Below are 17066 nucleotides of genomic sequence, written 5' to 3'. Positions count from 1 at the left end.
ATTTTAGTCCCGGGAATGCTTTAGGATGTTGAATGCCGTAATGAATAAGCTTGATGACGCCTCGGCTTTCCACTCTTCTGCTTCAGTAACCCCGACGTTGGGCTCGATACTGCCCTATAGCGCAGCTATCTCGAACGCTACACCGAACCCTTCCACCAGCTTCTGGCTACTACCCTTCTCTATTTTTTTATTGATGTGAAAGCATCGAATGGCCAATTAGCCGAGTTTACCCGAATGCGACAGTGGCGCATCACATCGTATTTCTAGCGCATCGCATTCATGTAAACAGTGGTAATGCGCTAGGAAGGCACATCGCATTAATGCGCGAGGCGATGGTATATTTACGGGTGGGAGCCGACTCACGCATGTGGCGCTACGTTCAAGGAAGAGTTAATGCGCTACATTTAAACGGCGTCGCATCGCCTTTCCCAAATGTGCTTGGAAATGCGACGCGCTATTGTCGCATTCATGTCAACGCAACTATTGTGCTTGAAAGCCGGCGGCGTCTGTAGCAGAAAAAAAAAACTGCACCTAACTTCCCATTAGCTGCGACGCGACGTCACGAGCGCGCGTGACGCTGGCTCACACTTGGTCGCTCGGGCAGCACGTACCGCTATGGAACCTGAAGCAGCTACAACGTCGCCGGCCGTTACATCGGCTGTAGCGAAACGTTGGTGGCATTCGGCGTCGGCACCGCAGGCTGCTGCTGCTTGCTGACTCAGGCAGCACGTACAGCTATGGAGTCTGAAACATCTACGTCGGCGGCGGCCGCAACCTCGGCAGTAGCGCAAGGTGGTCGTCCACGCCAGTACACCGCAGACTAAGTAATGGAGCGGAAGAACGCAGCAAAATGAGCGAAGAGGCCGGCAGCGAAATCCACCATCGTCGTCATCTTTTGTCGTGAACAATTTCGAGAACATGCGTGTGGTTTAGGCAGTGCAGTTTTGCATGCATTGATGGAAACGGCCGTACCGCTAGACTAAAATTGTCTATTACTACCTACCAGGCAGGTGTTCCTGCGAATTGTTCTTGCACGCGAATGAAGTCGTGAATCTGCAGACAAAAAAATGAAAACAATAAAGTCAGAAAGCCACTGCTACACCAGGGCTTAACTGACGATTGATGAAGAAATTTAATGGCTGGGTTCTTATCTGTGATAGCTTCGTCGGCGATGTGGAAGCTTTCAAAATTTCTTGCGCAGTACTTCATTGCTATTCTCTGAATTTTGTAATGCTGGAACTTCTTGGGTCTTCTCTAAAGATCAAGAATACTTAAATTGCTATGGTGTCCCGCCTTCGCGAACAGGAAAATATTAGGCTACAAACTATACCAAAACAACACATTGTCTGGTTAAGCATGCACAAACACAGAGAGGTCTGGTACTCCTATGTCGACCGCCATTCGAACAATAAATTTTCTTCTACCTCGTGTAGCATGTAACAAAAACACACCAGCAACACCCCCCCCCCCCCCCTAATGCAATAAAAACATCCACATGATGGACATACATATGGGGCGAGAAAGGAGTCTATAAGCTCAGATATCGTCGTAACTGCATCGGACATTGTGTACAACCAAGTACACATACAGGGCGAACGAGGACAACTTAGTGTGCACTGCTTTTCGTGCATATTCCCCTCCTGTAGCATTTACCGTATTGCTAATCGTTCTATTAGGACGAGGAGAGATGAACGTGCGTTCTGGACCATCTCGGAGACAACTTTATGTCGGGTTTCACATCCGAAGGGTTTTACTGACAAGAGCAGCTTGTTATGGAGAGCCCCTTCATTTGATCGCTTTAGCCACCATGTCTAGCCGACTTCCATTGTCTCGAAGATTTGGTGCGTACAAACGTCTTTGAGAACATTAGCCTGAATGTGTAGAGCACTATGGTTTCGAAGGCGTTGTATGAATACTAATGTTCATCAGTAATGATACACTCAATTATAAATATACCGCCCATAGATTACTAAAGACGACTAGGGCACGAATAAAAATAATACATTAGGTGTGCCCTTCGCAGTCATGCTTGCAGAAGAACGAGGTCTGCACAAAAATAATTAATACACCTGTTCAACCCTGCGGACTCCCACTGTGCTCATTGAATTCATCGTTTCAAGATCGGAACACTTGGAGTTTCGATTCAGATGCCCTCCCGCCGCTGCTTCTTGATAAGGCGACAACGGCGGGAACAACCCAGACCTCCAGTTTGCCTGATTTGATACCTCGGCCAGTATAACTTGTTCGTCAGCTAAAAAGTGTACTTCAAGAAGCCCGAAATAACTTCCTTTGTATCAGAGTGCTACCGTCAATGAATGGCATTTTCCGTAGCCGAATATTTTTAATTTTTTAGGGGGTGGGGGTTGGGCGTTCCGGATGAGGTCTTGGCTTTAGGACACGTTCGCTCGCGGTGTAGTCGTTTGATATTCTACATGGCATTTGTTTAAAGCACTTCCTCGTCGAATCATATTTGTGCAAATGCGGCATCCCGCAAGGTTCGAGTCACTACATTCGGCCGTGTGAATATTCAACTCAGACGTCAAGACTACTGAGCTGAAAATATGTTTCAAACTGGCAGGGGTATATGTAATATGACGTTATCAAAACGGCATTGGTGCGGCCGGGTTACTCTTCGTCATGCACGAACAACAAAAACATCACACTGCGGCGTCATTGAACCCCACACAAGCCTCAACCAGGTGCACATCAGTTCACTAGCAAGAACGTTTTTGCATAAAGCTTGAAGGTTGTTTGAAGGTCATGGTGACTGCAGGAAGTGGACACAAAAGCAGACACAACAGCTCCCAGAGATAATTATCTTGTCGAACATGTGCCCAAGGAAGCTGGTCATAGTGGCGTAAGCAGTCGACGGTATTTAGATAAAATGAGGCAGCTGATTGCACGGCCCTTTATTTAGAGGTACCAACAAGACAAACCTGCCCACCCTTCGGAGGAAGAGGTCGGACCTATTCAATAGAATCTTAGCATTTCTTCTACTTGATCGAAAAAAATAAAGTCGTCAAAGTTAAAGCTATAACGCAAAAAATAATTATTAAAAGATAATTTGGTTAGCCCTCCTTCAAAAGCGAAGCACCTGTTGTGCGCTTGAAATACCAATAAAATGTCTCCCCTAAAAGGGCATTTCCCATCAAGCGATAAAGATTGCAACATTTTGAAAACATGAAATTAACGTCATGTATTAATCCGTTTTTCTCAATGCGGCTACAGCAATCGCAACGTAACAAGATTTCAATAATAGAAGTGTGTCACACGAGCGAAAGTATAACAGTGATAGCACTTCAAAAGCGAAATATCTGATCGCAGCACCAAGAAGCCGGCCATGGTAGTGGCTTGATATATGCGATGACTATCGCACTATGCCACTTCAGCTAACATCCTGTTCATATTATGTGCACAAACGGGCACCATGAGACCAGATTTCACGCATATTATGACGACGGATCTCGCTTATGCCCATCTTGTTCCATATATATAGATTCCACATACTTCATAAGTTTCCCCAAAGTGCATCCGAACACAAAGCGAATAAGTTGCTCCTTCCTACTGTCGTTGCGCTGTCGTCAGCCAAAGAACGACGGCAGCACACGGACAATGTGGTAGAAGTTGGTAAGTATTGGAAATGGGAAATATTGTATTCTTGAATAGGTGCGTTTAGGACTGGCTCGTGGAGTTTACCCTACGCTGCATTATTACACCGACGCTTTTCTTTCCGTCTTCTCCTTCGCGGGTGCTAGTGTTTTGATGAGTACAGAACAACAACTTGAACCACTGGGCAGGTGCCATTGAGTATGTGTCACTACCCGCCGTGGTTGCTCAGTGGCTATGGTGTTGGGCTGCTGAGCACGAGGTCGCGGGATCGAATCCCGGCCACGGCGGCCACATTTCGATGGGGGCGAAATGCGAAAACACCCGTGTACTTAGATTTAGGTGCACGTTAAAGAACCCCAGGTGGTCCAAATTTCCGGAACCCCCCACTACGGCGTGCCTCATAATCAGAACTGGTTTTGGCACGTAAAACCCCATATTATTATTAGAGTATGTGTCACTGGATATCGGCCCGAATACACAGCCTTGGTCACTGGGTGTGCAGCAATTCTTGGAAAATGACATAGATGTATTTTTATCCCCACAGCTCTTGTTTGGCATCTTCTCCTCAACGTTTTTGTTGCAGTGAAGCTGAAAGTACGTAATGTTTCTTTATAGAACGTCGTAGGCTCGACGTGCACAGAAAACGAGTTCAATAAGGTCGCCTTCACCAACTTGGATTGGTCATTACGCTTCCTGTGATACTGTCTCTTGGGGCGTCGGCACTAGGACACTCCAATAGGAACGTGTGTGGTGCCATATTTATTTTGTAAGTTAAACAAAGAGACTGTCATGTTAATTTTATCGTTTTATTTTCCTCAACATGAAAACAATAATATTGCCTTATATTTTGAAATAATATAGCCTGAATATAGATAGTAACGATTAGTATTAATTAATTATCTCATTGTTAACTTGTCTATTTAAGTACTTCCCTTTTTACCGACTGCCACCCGATTCATGGCTGATCTCCCGTAGTGGGTTGAGCTATACCCATAGGCACCAAACCAAACCTATAGCCATGGATGGGTATATGCCAATGGGTAGGTGCCCGAACAGACATGCAGAACAAGAGGCAAAAAGTCAAAAAGCCGACAACAGAAAATTGAAGAAGTCAGCTACGGAGCCGAGTGTGGAGAATGAAGTTAATTGAACAAAATGGGACGACTGTGTGCACTGAGCGAGGAGCATTGAGCTACATAGAAATGAGGAAGTGAAGTTGAGACATGTCAATAAAGTTCGAAGAAAGCTTCGCTTATCACCGATTCGCATAGGCAGGAGATTTACTAAGATTTTTAAAATTTTATAGATGAGTCGTCGCAACTGCTGGCTTATTAAACTGGTATTTCTCGTACTATGCCTGTGTGCGTTACCAAAAAAATGCAGTGGCGTCACTAGATTAATTATTTTGCAGAAATGTGTTTGCCATTGGATGTGCTTATTCATATATGCATAGGATTTCCTTAATTAGGCTACGCCCTTAAGCAGTACGCTGGTTTGAACGCCGAAACATCTAATAAGGGTTTCTTGTTGCAGGCGGTCACTACAACGAGAACGAGTAATTGTGCTGATCAACGAGAGAAATTATCTCCAATTGCACCGACGTTACATAGGTGCGCTCGAGTGGACCGTCATATATGTGATAAACACCTGGCGCACTTCGAGAAATTAACCACGCGCACGCACGAAGATCAGCACCGCAAGAGTGAGTTAGTCCCGCAAAGGTCGAGTCGTTAGAGGTAGATGAAGCTTAGTAAACGGTAAGCAGCATTATAGTACAATGTTAACAGAATTGGTAACTTTGAGTTACGTACAATCGGTGGCATGCGGGCGTGGTGGCAACAGCGCATGGATGAACTATCCTCCGCTGCCGGTAGGAATAACGTTCGCAGAAGAGTACAAGGCAAAGTGCCGAAGCATGGGGCCAGCGAACAAAAGAATCTATAGGATCTTGAAGAGAGCCAGCCATCGAGAAAGTTTTCATGGAACCAGTGTTCAAAACGAATGCGGGTACTAAAGTGGCCACCAAAAGTAACACGACTCGCAGAAAGATTCACGTCTGTGCCGTTTCCGATCACCACCCTAACGACAATGTCTCTGAAAGCGGGCATCGTTGTCTGGCAACGTGATGCCGAGGCGCAGGTCTGAGGCCCAAGAGCGAGCGAGGGGTCGTTTCTTTACCGACGCTCCAGATGCTTCTACTCAGTAATAAAGCGCCGAAGCGGTTCAGATTCATGGCCTAAAGGGTAACTGCGTCTCCGAGCCGAATGTATTTTATTTTTCCGGCCAAAATGACATCAATTCTGAAGAAATGCATAAAAAAATAATCAGGAAAGAAGAGACGATAAGACGTTCTTCTACTTGGAGCAGGAACGGCGTGGCGTATTGGATGCGTAAGGTCCGTTTCTTTAGCCACCATTTAAATAAAGGGCCGCTTTTACTGCAGCCATGTCGTGGCGGGAACGATCAGAGGAGGGGTATAATTTAGAATTGGTTATTTTTTTTTCTTAGGAAATTGAGAGCCGGGTGGGTAAAGATGTTACAGATTTCTTATGCGCATTGCTCTCGGAGGCTGTATGACGCTAGTTACTTCGTGGTACATATTTTTTTTATTCAAACTTTTCGGTGAAACTTCTTTACGTCGGTGTGAGCAACTGAAAATGCAAGATATCAAGAGAAATATTGGGTGGTAGTAACCGTGCTTAACCTCCCTGGCTTCAGCAGCCCCACTACCTAGTATATTCAGTGTTTCTGGCGGGAATTTGCGTCACCGAGGTTTGTTTGCGGATAGCCTGTGGATTAATGTGGTACCGAAAGTAACTCAAGTATAACGAATGGTGCAGTGAAGTGACAGACAGAATGATGTAAAGCTGTCTAAATGTTAGTATTTTTTTCTGTGTCTGCTTGTTCTAAACTCCCTTTCTCCATCGCCTTCGAGGAAAGCAGCGCAGCTATGTGTTGTCCTTGTTGATAAACGTACTTCGACAGCATTTTAGCACAAGAAGAAAAAGACAGGAGGGAGACACCATGGTATCTACGCCTCTCTCTTTCCGTTGTCTGCTGCTGCATAATGCTCTCAAGTACACGGAGGGAACATTCTATTAACTGCAAAGGACAGAAAAGTGTACTTGAAACTGCCATTTAATCTAATCATGCATAAGACAGACCTTGTCACGAACGACAGTTGCACCATTAATATTTGGTGCTGTAAATTACAAATAATATTTACTTCTAATAACGCCTTCTAATGAGACCAACTGGGAGTATTTCCTACATTATGCGCGGGCGCAAGGCCTCTGAAAGGATCAACATTATTGAAAATTAGCAAAGGTAGGAACTCAATTACTTGAGGCATTGACGTAAACGAGCGTTAATTGTACATTTTTTTTTTGGCTGAAAGTTGCAGCAAAAAAAAAAAAATTCTGGGTAGCTTGCACTAGTGGCGCAAGGTTAAAGACACAGCGGAGCTGATCGGTATCGTGCCTTCTCAGCTTCTCTCCCGTCGGGATCTTCTCGCAGCCGGCGCGTTTTCTCCCGTTCCCTAGCATTCTCTCGCTGGACATACTCGGGGTCTCCTGCTCGCCGTCATCGTTTTGTAGCGGCTTCTTCGGCTAACAGTGCTGGGTCCAATCGGCGTTGACGCTGCCAGTCTCGCATAATCGCGCGCCGCGATTCTTGGTAAGCGGCTTCTTTCTCGGCAGTGCGCACCTTCCTAGGTCTCCCCATGTCTACGTCTGGTGCGCCGCCGCCGAGCACCGGCTTTCATACGGAACTAAGGAGTGCATGCTCAGTTGGCCGTAACGTCACGTCTGACTCCCGGCGCATGCGCAGTAGTGCGCAGCTGGTGACGAAGTCGTAGGGGAAGTGGGCGAAACCTATGCGCAGTGTACGGGCGGCAAACGCAGACGCGCTGGGATGACGTCAAGGCGCATGCGCAGTAGCCCGCAGTTGGCGGGAGCTCGGCGGAGCCGTGTCTGTGCAGTGCCTCCTCTATACTTTCAGTGCCCGGCAGAAGAGCGGAGGACAATAGCCCGCCGCCGTCGGCGATAGTACAACGCATTGCCACCAGGCGCCTCCACCTAAACAGGGTAGCGGAGTTCGCTATGCGCCGCAGCCGGCGTGGGTCTAGCGCCGCGCTCAAAATAAAACAGCTTAAATCCTCAAAGTTCTGCGCTCAAACCTCGAACAGCGTCCGCGTGCTACGCCCACAGTGCCCACGCAGGGTTGATATCGCGGGTGCAATCACTGAAAGATTTTACCGAGTGTTTCAAAGCGTTAGCTGCCAGCTTTCACGCACTAACCGTAAGCGAAGAACACCACGCTAAATGAGTACTAAAAACATCGCGTACAATCACCTACCTTCATTAGCAGACAAACCGATAGGTTCACTCAATAAAAGCATGCGACCGCGCACCTCGCTGCATCAAAAACGCCAATTCGTCGTTATTTACAAGGACGTTGGACCAGCTTCAATATGCGACAAGTGAAGAAAGGCGATGTTTTTCTTTAACTACCTTAACAGCTTACCGCTAGCTCCAGCTTTTATCTGAAGAACCATCGACGTAGCGCCCTTTAGATGCCGCGTACGCACAGACCTACGCGTGGACATGATGGGCATGCATTCCCAACATTGACTTGCCATGCATGGTGGCTCTATATTCTGGAAAATTAACAAATTGATGCGATACGAATACACACGTTTAATGAAAAAAACATTTATTTGTAAGCACCTGTATTTTCAGTAGCCCTTAAGCACTTACAGCTTCACATATTTCCGGGACAGGGGCTTCTTTGCAAAGTATTTTAATGCATCATGCTTGTCACTGACGTTGAATGCATAGTTCACCAGCAGTGGCCGCAAAAACCGAACAGATATCAGCTCCATGAGCTTAACTCTGTGAATGGCATCACTCTCTTTGCACTTGAGCAGGTTTGAAGCACACAGGGCTGGCACAGCATACTTCACCAGTGTTGACAATTGCTTTAGCAGAGCAGGGTTGTCCTTCAGGGCACGATCAGCAAATGTCCTTAGCACGTCAACGGCAAACAGCAACTGGTCTGGCGGGTAAAGCTGCCCACCTCGGTCCTGGCTGCGAGTGAACTGCAAGATGGGTTGATTGCTTGCAGGCTTCGTGCAGACTGAAGTGATCCCCCAACGTAAGCAGTTGCCGAAATTTCTAGTGAAGGCAACTGCTGCGGCAAGACTGTCGTGTTGAGCCGTTGCAAAACACAAGCAGCTCTCTGTAGCTGAGGAAGCTGCTGTGCTGGCGAAGGAGAAGCTTCAGTGTGCAGGGTACCTGTCGACATTTGTGCACGTTCACTGTGAGCAACATTTGATGTCACACTGGATGCTGCAATTCCAGTTTTCAGAACCTTCTCCGGGCCCGACAAAACAGAGCGAACATTCTGCATGTCATTGCAGCCGGCGGACATTCGCAATGTGCCAAACAGCGACTCGATCGGGTCACTATTAAACTTGCGAGTGAGAACAAACAGGAACTTCTCCTCTGTGAGCAAGTACTTGATGCAGGCAACTGTGGAATACGTGGTCAGAAGCAATGCTTCGTACGTTTCTTTCGTGAAAAATTCCTTTTTATCTCCACAGCTTTTTTTCGGTTTGTCCAAGTACATGGGCAGTGTTACCTCAAGCCACTCCAGTCTGGCATCTTCGGCATCGTCGAATTGCCGAGTGTCGGGCCATTTTTTGTGGATGTGCTGGGTCGTATTACTCGTGTCATGCAGCACAAACCAGCGATACATGTTCTGCATGAAAATGATGGTCTGACCTGCATCTGCGAATGAGAAACTTGATGTGTGCCCAGCTTGGCTCCTGAGATGCTCCAGGGCCGCAGTAACATCAGGCGACAGCACCTGAATTGCCCTTGCGACATTCATTTTTTCTATATTATTCGGGTAAACATGTTTGCGGCCAAGGTAGCGGACAGGCTTTACAACCAGGTCCTTCTGTAGTTCGTTCAGCTTCTTGATGTAGCAGGACGAGACCTCTCCTTTCGGGCCAAAGTCTGTGCCAAAAACTGCGAGCGAACATTTTTTAAAACATGGCACGGATCAAAACTTAAAAAGAGGAGTCTGTCGCAGTCACAGGGATGTGTTATCCTGTACGTAAGAATACCATCTCCAAGAAGTTTCATGGCATTGACATTAACTTTGTGGTTGTCACTAACTAAACGAACTACCCTGAAACCACAGGCCTCTACTTTCTCCAGCACAAAAATCAACAACTTGTGAAGCTGTGGGCCTGTTAACCCCTTGGTGAAATAGTAGGCCACTGGAATGCGATACGATGTCGAGAGTCCAGTGATTAAGAAGCAGAGAAGAGAGTTCGCTAACGTGAGGTCACCACCCTGTTGTTCCAAAGAGATGTCTGCGTGCCCCACAAAGCAGTCCTGCTCTTTGTTGTACTGCAACTTTTCCTTGAGAGAGAGAGAGAGAAACGAGAAGGGAAAGGTAGGGAGGTTAACCAAGGACGTGCCCGGTTGGCTACCCTACGCTTGGGGAGAGGGAAAGGGGAAGAATAGATAAGGAGCGAGAATACGAAAAAAAAAAGAAAAAACACATAAATAGTCAGTTATTCACACAGTCAGTCGCAGAGGAAGATCCACTGTCACAAGCGCTCATATAGTCCAGTCTCCTTCAAGAACTGAAGAAGAGCTTTTGTGGCCTTTCGCATGCAGGAATGCGTAGGCCATGGTCCCAGAATCTTTTCCTCTGACAGCACTCTGCTATCTAATATGCTGAGTTGAGTTTGAAGTATCCGTCGCTGAGCGTCAAAAGCTGGGCAATGACACAGAAGGTGCTCTAGCGTCTCATCGCAGCCGCACAAATTGCATGCCGCACTGTTAGCCATTCCTATTAGGAATGAATAGGAATTTGTAAATGCGACGCCCAACCACACGCGACACAGTAAAGTTGCTTCTCCACGGGAGAGTCCAGGTGGCAGGCGAAGTCGCAATTCAGGGTCGAGAGAATGCAAGCGTGAGTTGCTGAAACCTGGTGAATTCCATCTTTGAAGTGTGATGTGGCGAGCAAGTGATTGAAGTTGCCGCGCAGCGTCCGTTCTTGAGAGTGGTATAGGCACTCGCTGATGTTTTTGATGAGCCGAGCGAGCAGCTTCATCGGCGCTGTCGTTGCCAACAATTCCGCAGTGGCTCGGCAACCACTGAAATACGATGTCGTGTCCTTTCCCAATCGCGTGGTGATGAGCTTGTCTTATTTCGTACACTAGCTGTTCGTGTAACTCGTGACGTAGGGCCAACTGCAGAGTTTGTAGGGCTGCTTTCGAATCGCAGAAAATGGCCCAGCGATTTGGCGGTTGCTGGAGCACGTATTGGATTGCACCTTGAAGAGCCGCAAGTTCTGCTGCTGTCGACGTGGTGTTGTGAGAATACTTAAATTGCAAATAGACGGCGTCCGATGGAACAACCACTGCTCCGGTTGAACTGTTGGAATTAGTAGAACCGTCCGTGTAAATATGTATTCGGTCAAGATAAGACTCGTGTAGGCAAAGCAGGGACAACTGCTTCAGGGCTAAGGGTGACAGGTCTGATTTCTTAGCAATCCCAGGAACTGAGAGGCACACGCGAATTTGCCGCAGACACCACAATGCCGATGTTGGGCGTTTTGCAGGCTTGAAGCCAGAAGGTATCGACTCGTGTTGCCTCGTCACAATACTACAGTATGTAGCCTGTGGTCGTCGCGCTGGCAAACTGGCTAAATGGTGGGATGGTAGTCGTGAAAGGTGTCGAATGTGCGCTCTTAGCGTCTCTGCGACGATATGGGTGGTGATCGGATGCTCCTGTGCAATGACAATCGTCGCAGCTGTCGAAGAACATCTCGGGAGGCCAAGACATGTCCGAAGTGCTTGGGCTTGTACGCTCTGTAGTGCAAGGAGATTAGTCTTGCATGTGTTCGACAAGACTGGAAGACTGTAGCGAAGAAATCCGAGAAATAGTGCCGTGTATAGCTGTAACATAGAGCGCACGGATGGTCCCCACGATTTTCCAGCTATGAACTTAAACATATTCTCAATACAAATGAGTTTTTTCTTCATGTATGAGACATGGGGACTCCAGGTGAGGTCTCGATCCACAATAACGCCTAAAAACCTGTGAGTTTTCTTATATGCAATTGAGTGGCCCTCGATGCGCACCGGGTAGAAATACATCGGTTTTCGTGTAAATGCCACTAGTGCACATTTTTCCGTAGATATTGTCAGACCTTGTCGGCGAAGGTATGCCACTGTCAGGGTTGCTGCTTTCTGTATTCTAGCGCGCACTTGTGGCCGTGTCACGCCGGACGCCCAGATGCAAATATCATCTGCGTAGAGCGAGACATTGGCGGTCTGGGGTAGCGTTTCGGTAAGCCCCACTAGAACGAGGTTGAAAAGAGTCGGACTCAACACTCCGCCTTGTGGGACACCACGACTGGAAATATATCTATTTGTCGGGCCATCTTCTGTAAGAACAAACACTGATCTCCTTGAGAGATAGCTCCTAATCCATCGAAAAACGTGGCCTCCAAGTTCTGCAGCCTCAAGAGCTTGGAGAATGACTTCGTGGGTTACGTTGTCGTAGGCACCTTTTACGTCTAAGAAGAGTGCCACAGAGAGACGCTTCATAGCTTTTTGTTGCTGCACGGAGGTCACAAGATCAATGACGTTGTCTATTGAAGACCGTCCACGTCGAAAACCAGCCATAGCATCAGGGTAGATGTTATAGTATTCAAGGTACCACTCCAGACGTGTCAGCAACATCCTCTCCATGACCTTACCGATGCAACTCGCGAGTGCAATCGGTCGGTACGATGTAAGGTCCAGCGGAGACTTTCCAGGCTTCAATAGAGGCACCAATCGGCTGCACTTCCACTCGTCGAGGACTATGCCGTCATGCCAAGACTTATTGAAGATATCCAGCAAACAGCGTTGCGCTGTTGAACCCAAGTGTCTTAAGGCAGCGTAGGTCACCCCATCGGGACCGGGTGATGACGACCGCCTGCACATAGCCAAAGCCGCTTGCATTTCTTCCATAGTAAAAGGCACTTCCATACTTTGATCTCTCGCGAGAGGGACGTCATGTAGCGAGAGGTCCATCAGTGGAACGATGTCACCAGTAACCTTTGCACAAAAATCACCAGCGACTTCAAGCTCTGGTCGACTTTGATGTAGAGCGAGTGCTGTGAAGGGACGACGTTGCTGTGGAAGTGATCGAAGACCCTGAAGAGTTCTCCACACGGGGGATAACGGCTAACTTTTCCTTGATTTTCATTTCATCCACTATGAGTGAGCACACTCTTGACTGTGGTACACTCAAGCTCTCAGCTTCTACTCTAAGGCGATCTTCGGCGAGTTTGCTGAAGCCTGTTTCTCCACTAGTGGTTCCGAAGTAGTTGCTCAAAGTCTTCCTGCAAGGAAGCTTCAGAAGCATTTCACCGCGAATGTGTTCATATGCCCTTGCCGACAGATGCCTTAAAACTACACAACGTCGGGTTGTCTCCTCACACCAGCTTGGCCTCTTCTTCCTGAAGTTCTGGATTTGATCAATCAAGAATCGAGCTGCAGGTTCCTTTTCTTCCGCCCTTTCCTTGATGTAAGAAACATCCGCCACTAGGGCATCCTCGTGTAGCCTTTTCAATTCCATTTTGTATTTGTCGACGGTCTGTTGCAGTCTAAGCAGCTGACTCCTCAAGCCCTTTTCTTTCCTTATCCATTTGGCTCTCTCAGTAACAAGCACGCTTGAAGTTGACCTGATGTTTACCTGGACGCTTTGATCGCACGAGTTGGGTGCCGTTGATGTGTCCATGGAGCAACAATCAGACATATCCTCTACTGACGAAGTAGGCGCTGCTGCTGGCAGCAACTGTTGCATCACTGAACCGCTCGCGGAGTCATTTCGCGCCATTGTAGCACTCACTCTTTTGTCGATGCTTGCTGTATTTCGCGCCGGCGTTGATTTCGGCAGGAGATGGGACGGGTATTCTTCAAAAACAGACGGCACAGCCCCTTTCTTTAGACGTCGCCGCTTGCCTTCTATGAAGTCCTCTTCTTTGAAATGTCGGCTGCACACTTTGGTGTAGCGTGAGGTAGTATTCGGCGACCACTTGTCTCGTCGTATTGCGGCAAGCCATCGTGCTCGTGCGTCCGCGACAGCGGGTATTTCATGAAAGGAAAGCCCTGCTGTCTTTTTTTTCTCGTCCGATTTACACAATGGCACACAACAGTAGGCCATCGTAAGGTATACTACGCACGTACTTGTCGGAAGCTATCACAAACAGCGAAGTGGAGCACGGCTGAACGCAACTGTGTCTCACGACCAATGCACAGAACACCCATACAAACATAGAGACGGAACGGCGGCAGCGGCAGCCCAGACCCTGTTTACCTAGCGCCCCTAGCGGCGGAGGCGAGAACTGGCGTTCGACAGCCACCGAGGGTGGTGTGCCCGGCGCAGAATTTATAGAGGAGGCGCTGGTCTGTGTCGGGCGAAGCGAGCGCGCACCGGCGCCGGCGGTTACTAGGCAACGCGAGGTGACGTCATAGCTCGGCGCAGTTTTTCGCGGACGACTAACGGAGTTACGGCGAGCGCAAACAGCTTCGCTGTTAAAATTCGATCTCCCAGATTTGGTAACTACAAAATTATTTTTCTGGTAGTACGATTTCAAGAAGGCTAACGTGCTGCCACATGAAAGTTTTTAATGGACAGATGAGCACACTGGATGGGTGCGACAGGCATCATGTGATGCAAGCGAATCGTCTAAAAGGAAGAGAGAGATAAAAAGTACAGGGGTACCTAAGCAATTCTTATGACGTGTAAATGTGAAAGTATTACGTGTCGCTGAATGTGTCGCTGAGTTATGCCACTGAGTTTAGTGTTGCGGCAAAACCTTGCTGAGTTTGGTGCTGCTGCCTTGTGTTTCCGAGTGTAACGTTGCTGCTTATGAGGTCTCAACAACGCAAGACGACAAACCGGCCATATTGCGATCTATCAGCTGATTTGTATCCACGGAGTTCTCATTAAAGTAGTGTTTGACGCACATTGCGTTGAGTGTTGCGTCGATAACACCACTTTTCAGCACGATGACACCAATTTGCCGAGCGATGACAGTACTTTGCTCAAGCGGTACCATGGTGTTGACAGTATGTTTCTTCATCAGGTTCGTAGGCGAACTCTACCTCATACTAGGGGGAATGTGGTAGTCATTGTCCGACGGGTACCTGAAGCGCGTTGCATGGTTTTCGTTGTCGTCCATGGGTTACGGCGATGGCGTCTGCGGGCCCGCGACAACGCCAAAGGCAGAGCGAGCGGCTGCAGCTCGCCGTGTTCGCTGCGCAGCCACTCGCTCTGACATATAGTGAATCATCCATCAGGCAGAGCACAACCCCGTGCACAGGATCAAAAATATTCATCATTGTTTCCTGTTGCAACGGTGGCGCAGTGGTTAGCGCGCTCGGTTATGGAGTGGCAGCAGTGGCGGTGGGGCAGACCACTCTCCCGGCGGCCGCTTTTAACGCCATAGCGTTAAGGGCCCGGTGTCGCAGAAAATCCGGCGTCGGCAACCGGCGTCGGCGTGCGATGTCGGCGGGTGGCGGAGAACATCACCCCTATTCATCCCAACCACCCCGACCGCGCAGGCCCTCCACGTGCTGCAAGGTTTTGGAGAACAAAAATTGAATTTCGCACAGTGAAATCCGTCAGAAAAATGGTAAAATTTGACTTTACCATTCGGGGTCGGATTCGCCGTTGGATTGTTTACCAATCAGCGTTGGAATGTAATTTGAATGTACGAGAAAACCTAATTCTGCTACAAGGAAACTCAAACACAAACCACTTTTCCAGCATTTCTACCAGACCTATAGCCACGCGTTCGGGTACTTTACATGCAAAAAAGATATCTAGAGGGCGCTCGCATCCTAGGCAGGTCAAATTAAGACTTCGCCTGCTAATTCGTTTTGGACTCGCGCGCGCGTCGGGGCAATAGCAAACAATTAATAAAATAATAAAAAAAGGTGCTAGGGCCTTCACATTTTATTATAGGACCACTTATTTTGCCCCTGGAAAAACGTCTTTCCCGCAATGCATTTTTGTTCAAAAGTGAAGCCGACTTTAAGGCGATCGGTGTAAGCTTGGTCTTTGTAAGCTGGCTTTCTCGCGTTCAGTGTTGCAGTGAACAAAGCCTACTTGCCGTATGCGGACGATGCGATGCGAGCGGGTCGCGATAACGCTATCGCGTTCTACTCTTAAAGGCGAAGCAAGCGTCCTCCATATTTTTTAGTTGGATAAAGATGACGAAAGTTGTGTGCCGTTTTTCTGCCATGGCTTTCTGATGACGGCAGGATCACACAATGAGCCAAGTAATGCTCTCGCAATAAAAAGACGGATTCACTGCTTTAAGAAACGTGCACCTGTTTACAAATGACACTCGTATAGTGAGTGCCCTGTCTAACGAATATATTCGAATAATAATTAAAGCACTACTCACCAGGTTAGGACAATACAAACAAGGAAGACCGGTGCAGGTCTGACGGTGGCGAATTTGCGTGTGCAACTTATTACGTCATGAAGTGAACGCCAAGAAACAAGAAATTTGAAGCAAACACACGCTTGCGTTCATCAGCTAAGCTGATCTCCTTATCACCCCAAGGACGTCGCAGACGCACTATGCTCGTCACGCGCCAGAAGATGCAAGAATACTACATGGATACCTAACAAAAGAGCCAAGGAGGCTTTCAGGTGCTATAAGAAAAATCACTGACCCTTCCACTCGGTGAAGATAGTCGAACAGCGAAGCTGTGTTAGTTACACCGAGTGTTACACCATGCAAGTCAAACCTCGCAAGCAGCCTATATTTAATTGTTTTGTTTCACTATTCTTTCACCTCATTTTCGCTTTTGCGTGATTTGCGTGGATACCATGCTTTAGGAGTGCTATTTGCATTTCTCTTTAGTGCGTTTTTTTTTTTCGCTCCTTCGTTGACCTACTTTTTTCCTACACCGCCATTGGTTGGCGTGCCTCACGCTCTCCCCCTCCAACACGAGTATTGGATGACGTGACTTACGTCAACCCCCTCCCCGTTCTCCTTCTCATCTGCATCCTCTCACATCATTCTCACAGAGGGAAAGGGGTCCCTCCAGCCCCTTTCCCCGTGTTGAGCTCTTCTTTTCCTCTCCTAACCCGCTAGGTCCAGTGGGCCCTGTTTAGCGAAGTCCAACAACGACGGCACAGGGTTCGCTGTAAAAATGCTTCCACAGCCACCCAAGGAAAGGTTTACGCACAAGACACGCTTTTCTAGCCCGAGGCGCAGCGCAGTGGTTCTACAGTGGATCCACTACAGTTAGTGGATGTACAGCGCAGTGGCTTAGCACCACTGCGACAATAAAATTTCCTTCGCTTCAAAAAAAAAAAAACAAAAAAAACAAGAAAGTGCTGATAAGACAGTCAATTTCC

The 17066-nt window shown here is 47.8% G+C and overlaps 1 protein-coding gene across 1 annotated transcript; it reads right to left on the bottom strand.

The window, feature by feature from the left end:
* Window positions 1–7773: 7773 nt before the first annotated feature.
* On the bottom strand, window positions 7774–13523 carry LOC125946723 (uncharacterized). The gene is given in 4 exon segments (XM_049670613.1): window positions 7774–8754; window positions 8757–9626; window positions 9629–10028; window positions 12867–13523. Coding segments are annotated over 4 exon segments (2319 nt in total). The 3' UTR covers window positions 7774–8362.
* Between the last annotated feature and the right edge of the window lie 3543 nt (window positions 13524–17066).

This window comes from Dermacentor silvarum, chromosome 1, assembly GCF_013339745.2.
Source record: "Dermacentor silvarum isolate Dsil-2018 chromosome 1, BIME_Dsil_1.4, whole genome shotgun sequence".
Taxonomy (NCBI): Eukaryota; Metazoa; Arthropoda; class Arachnida; order Ixodida; family Ixodidae; genus Dermacentor; species Dermacentor silvarum.
The sequence above is the reverse complement of the archived record's forward strand: the minus strand, read 5'-3'. Positions and strand labels throughout refer to the sequence as shown.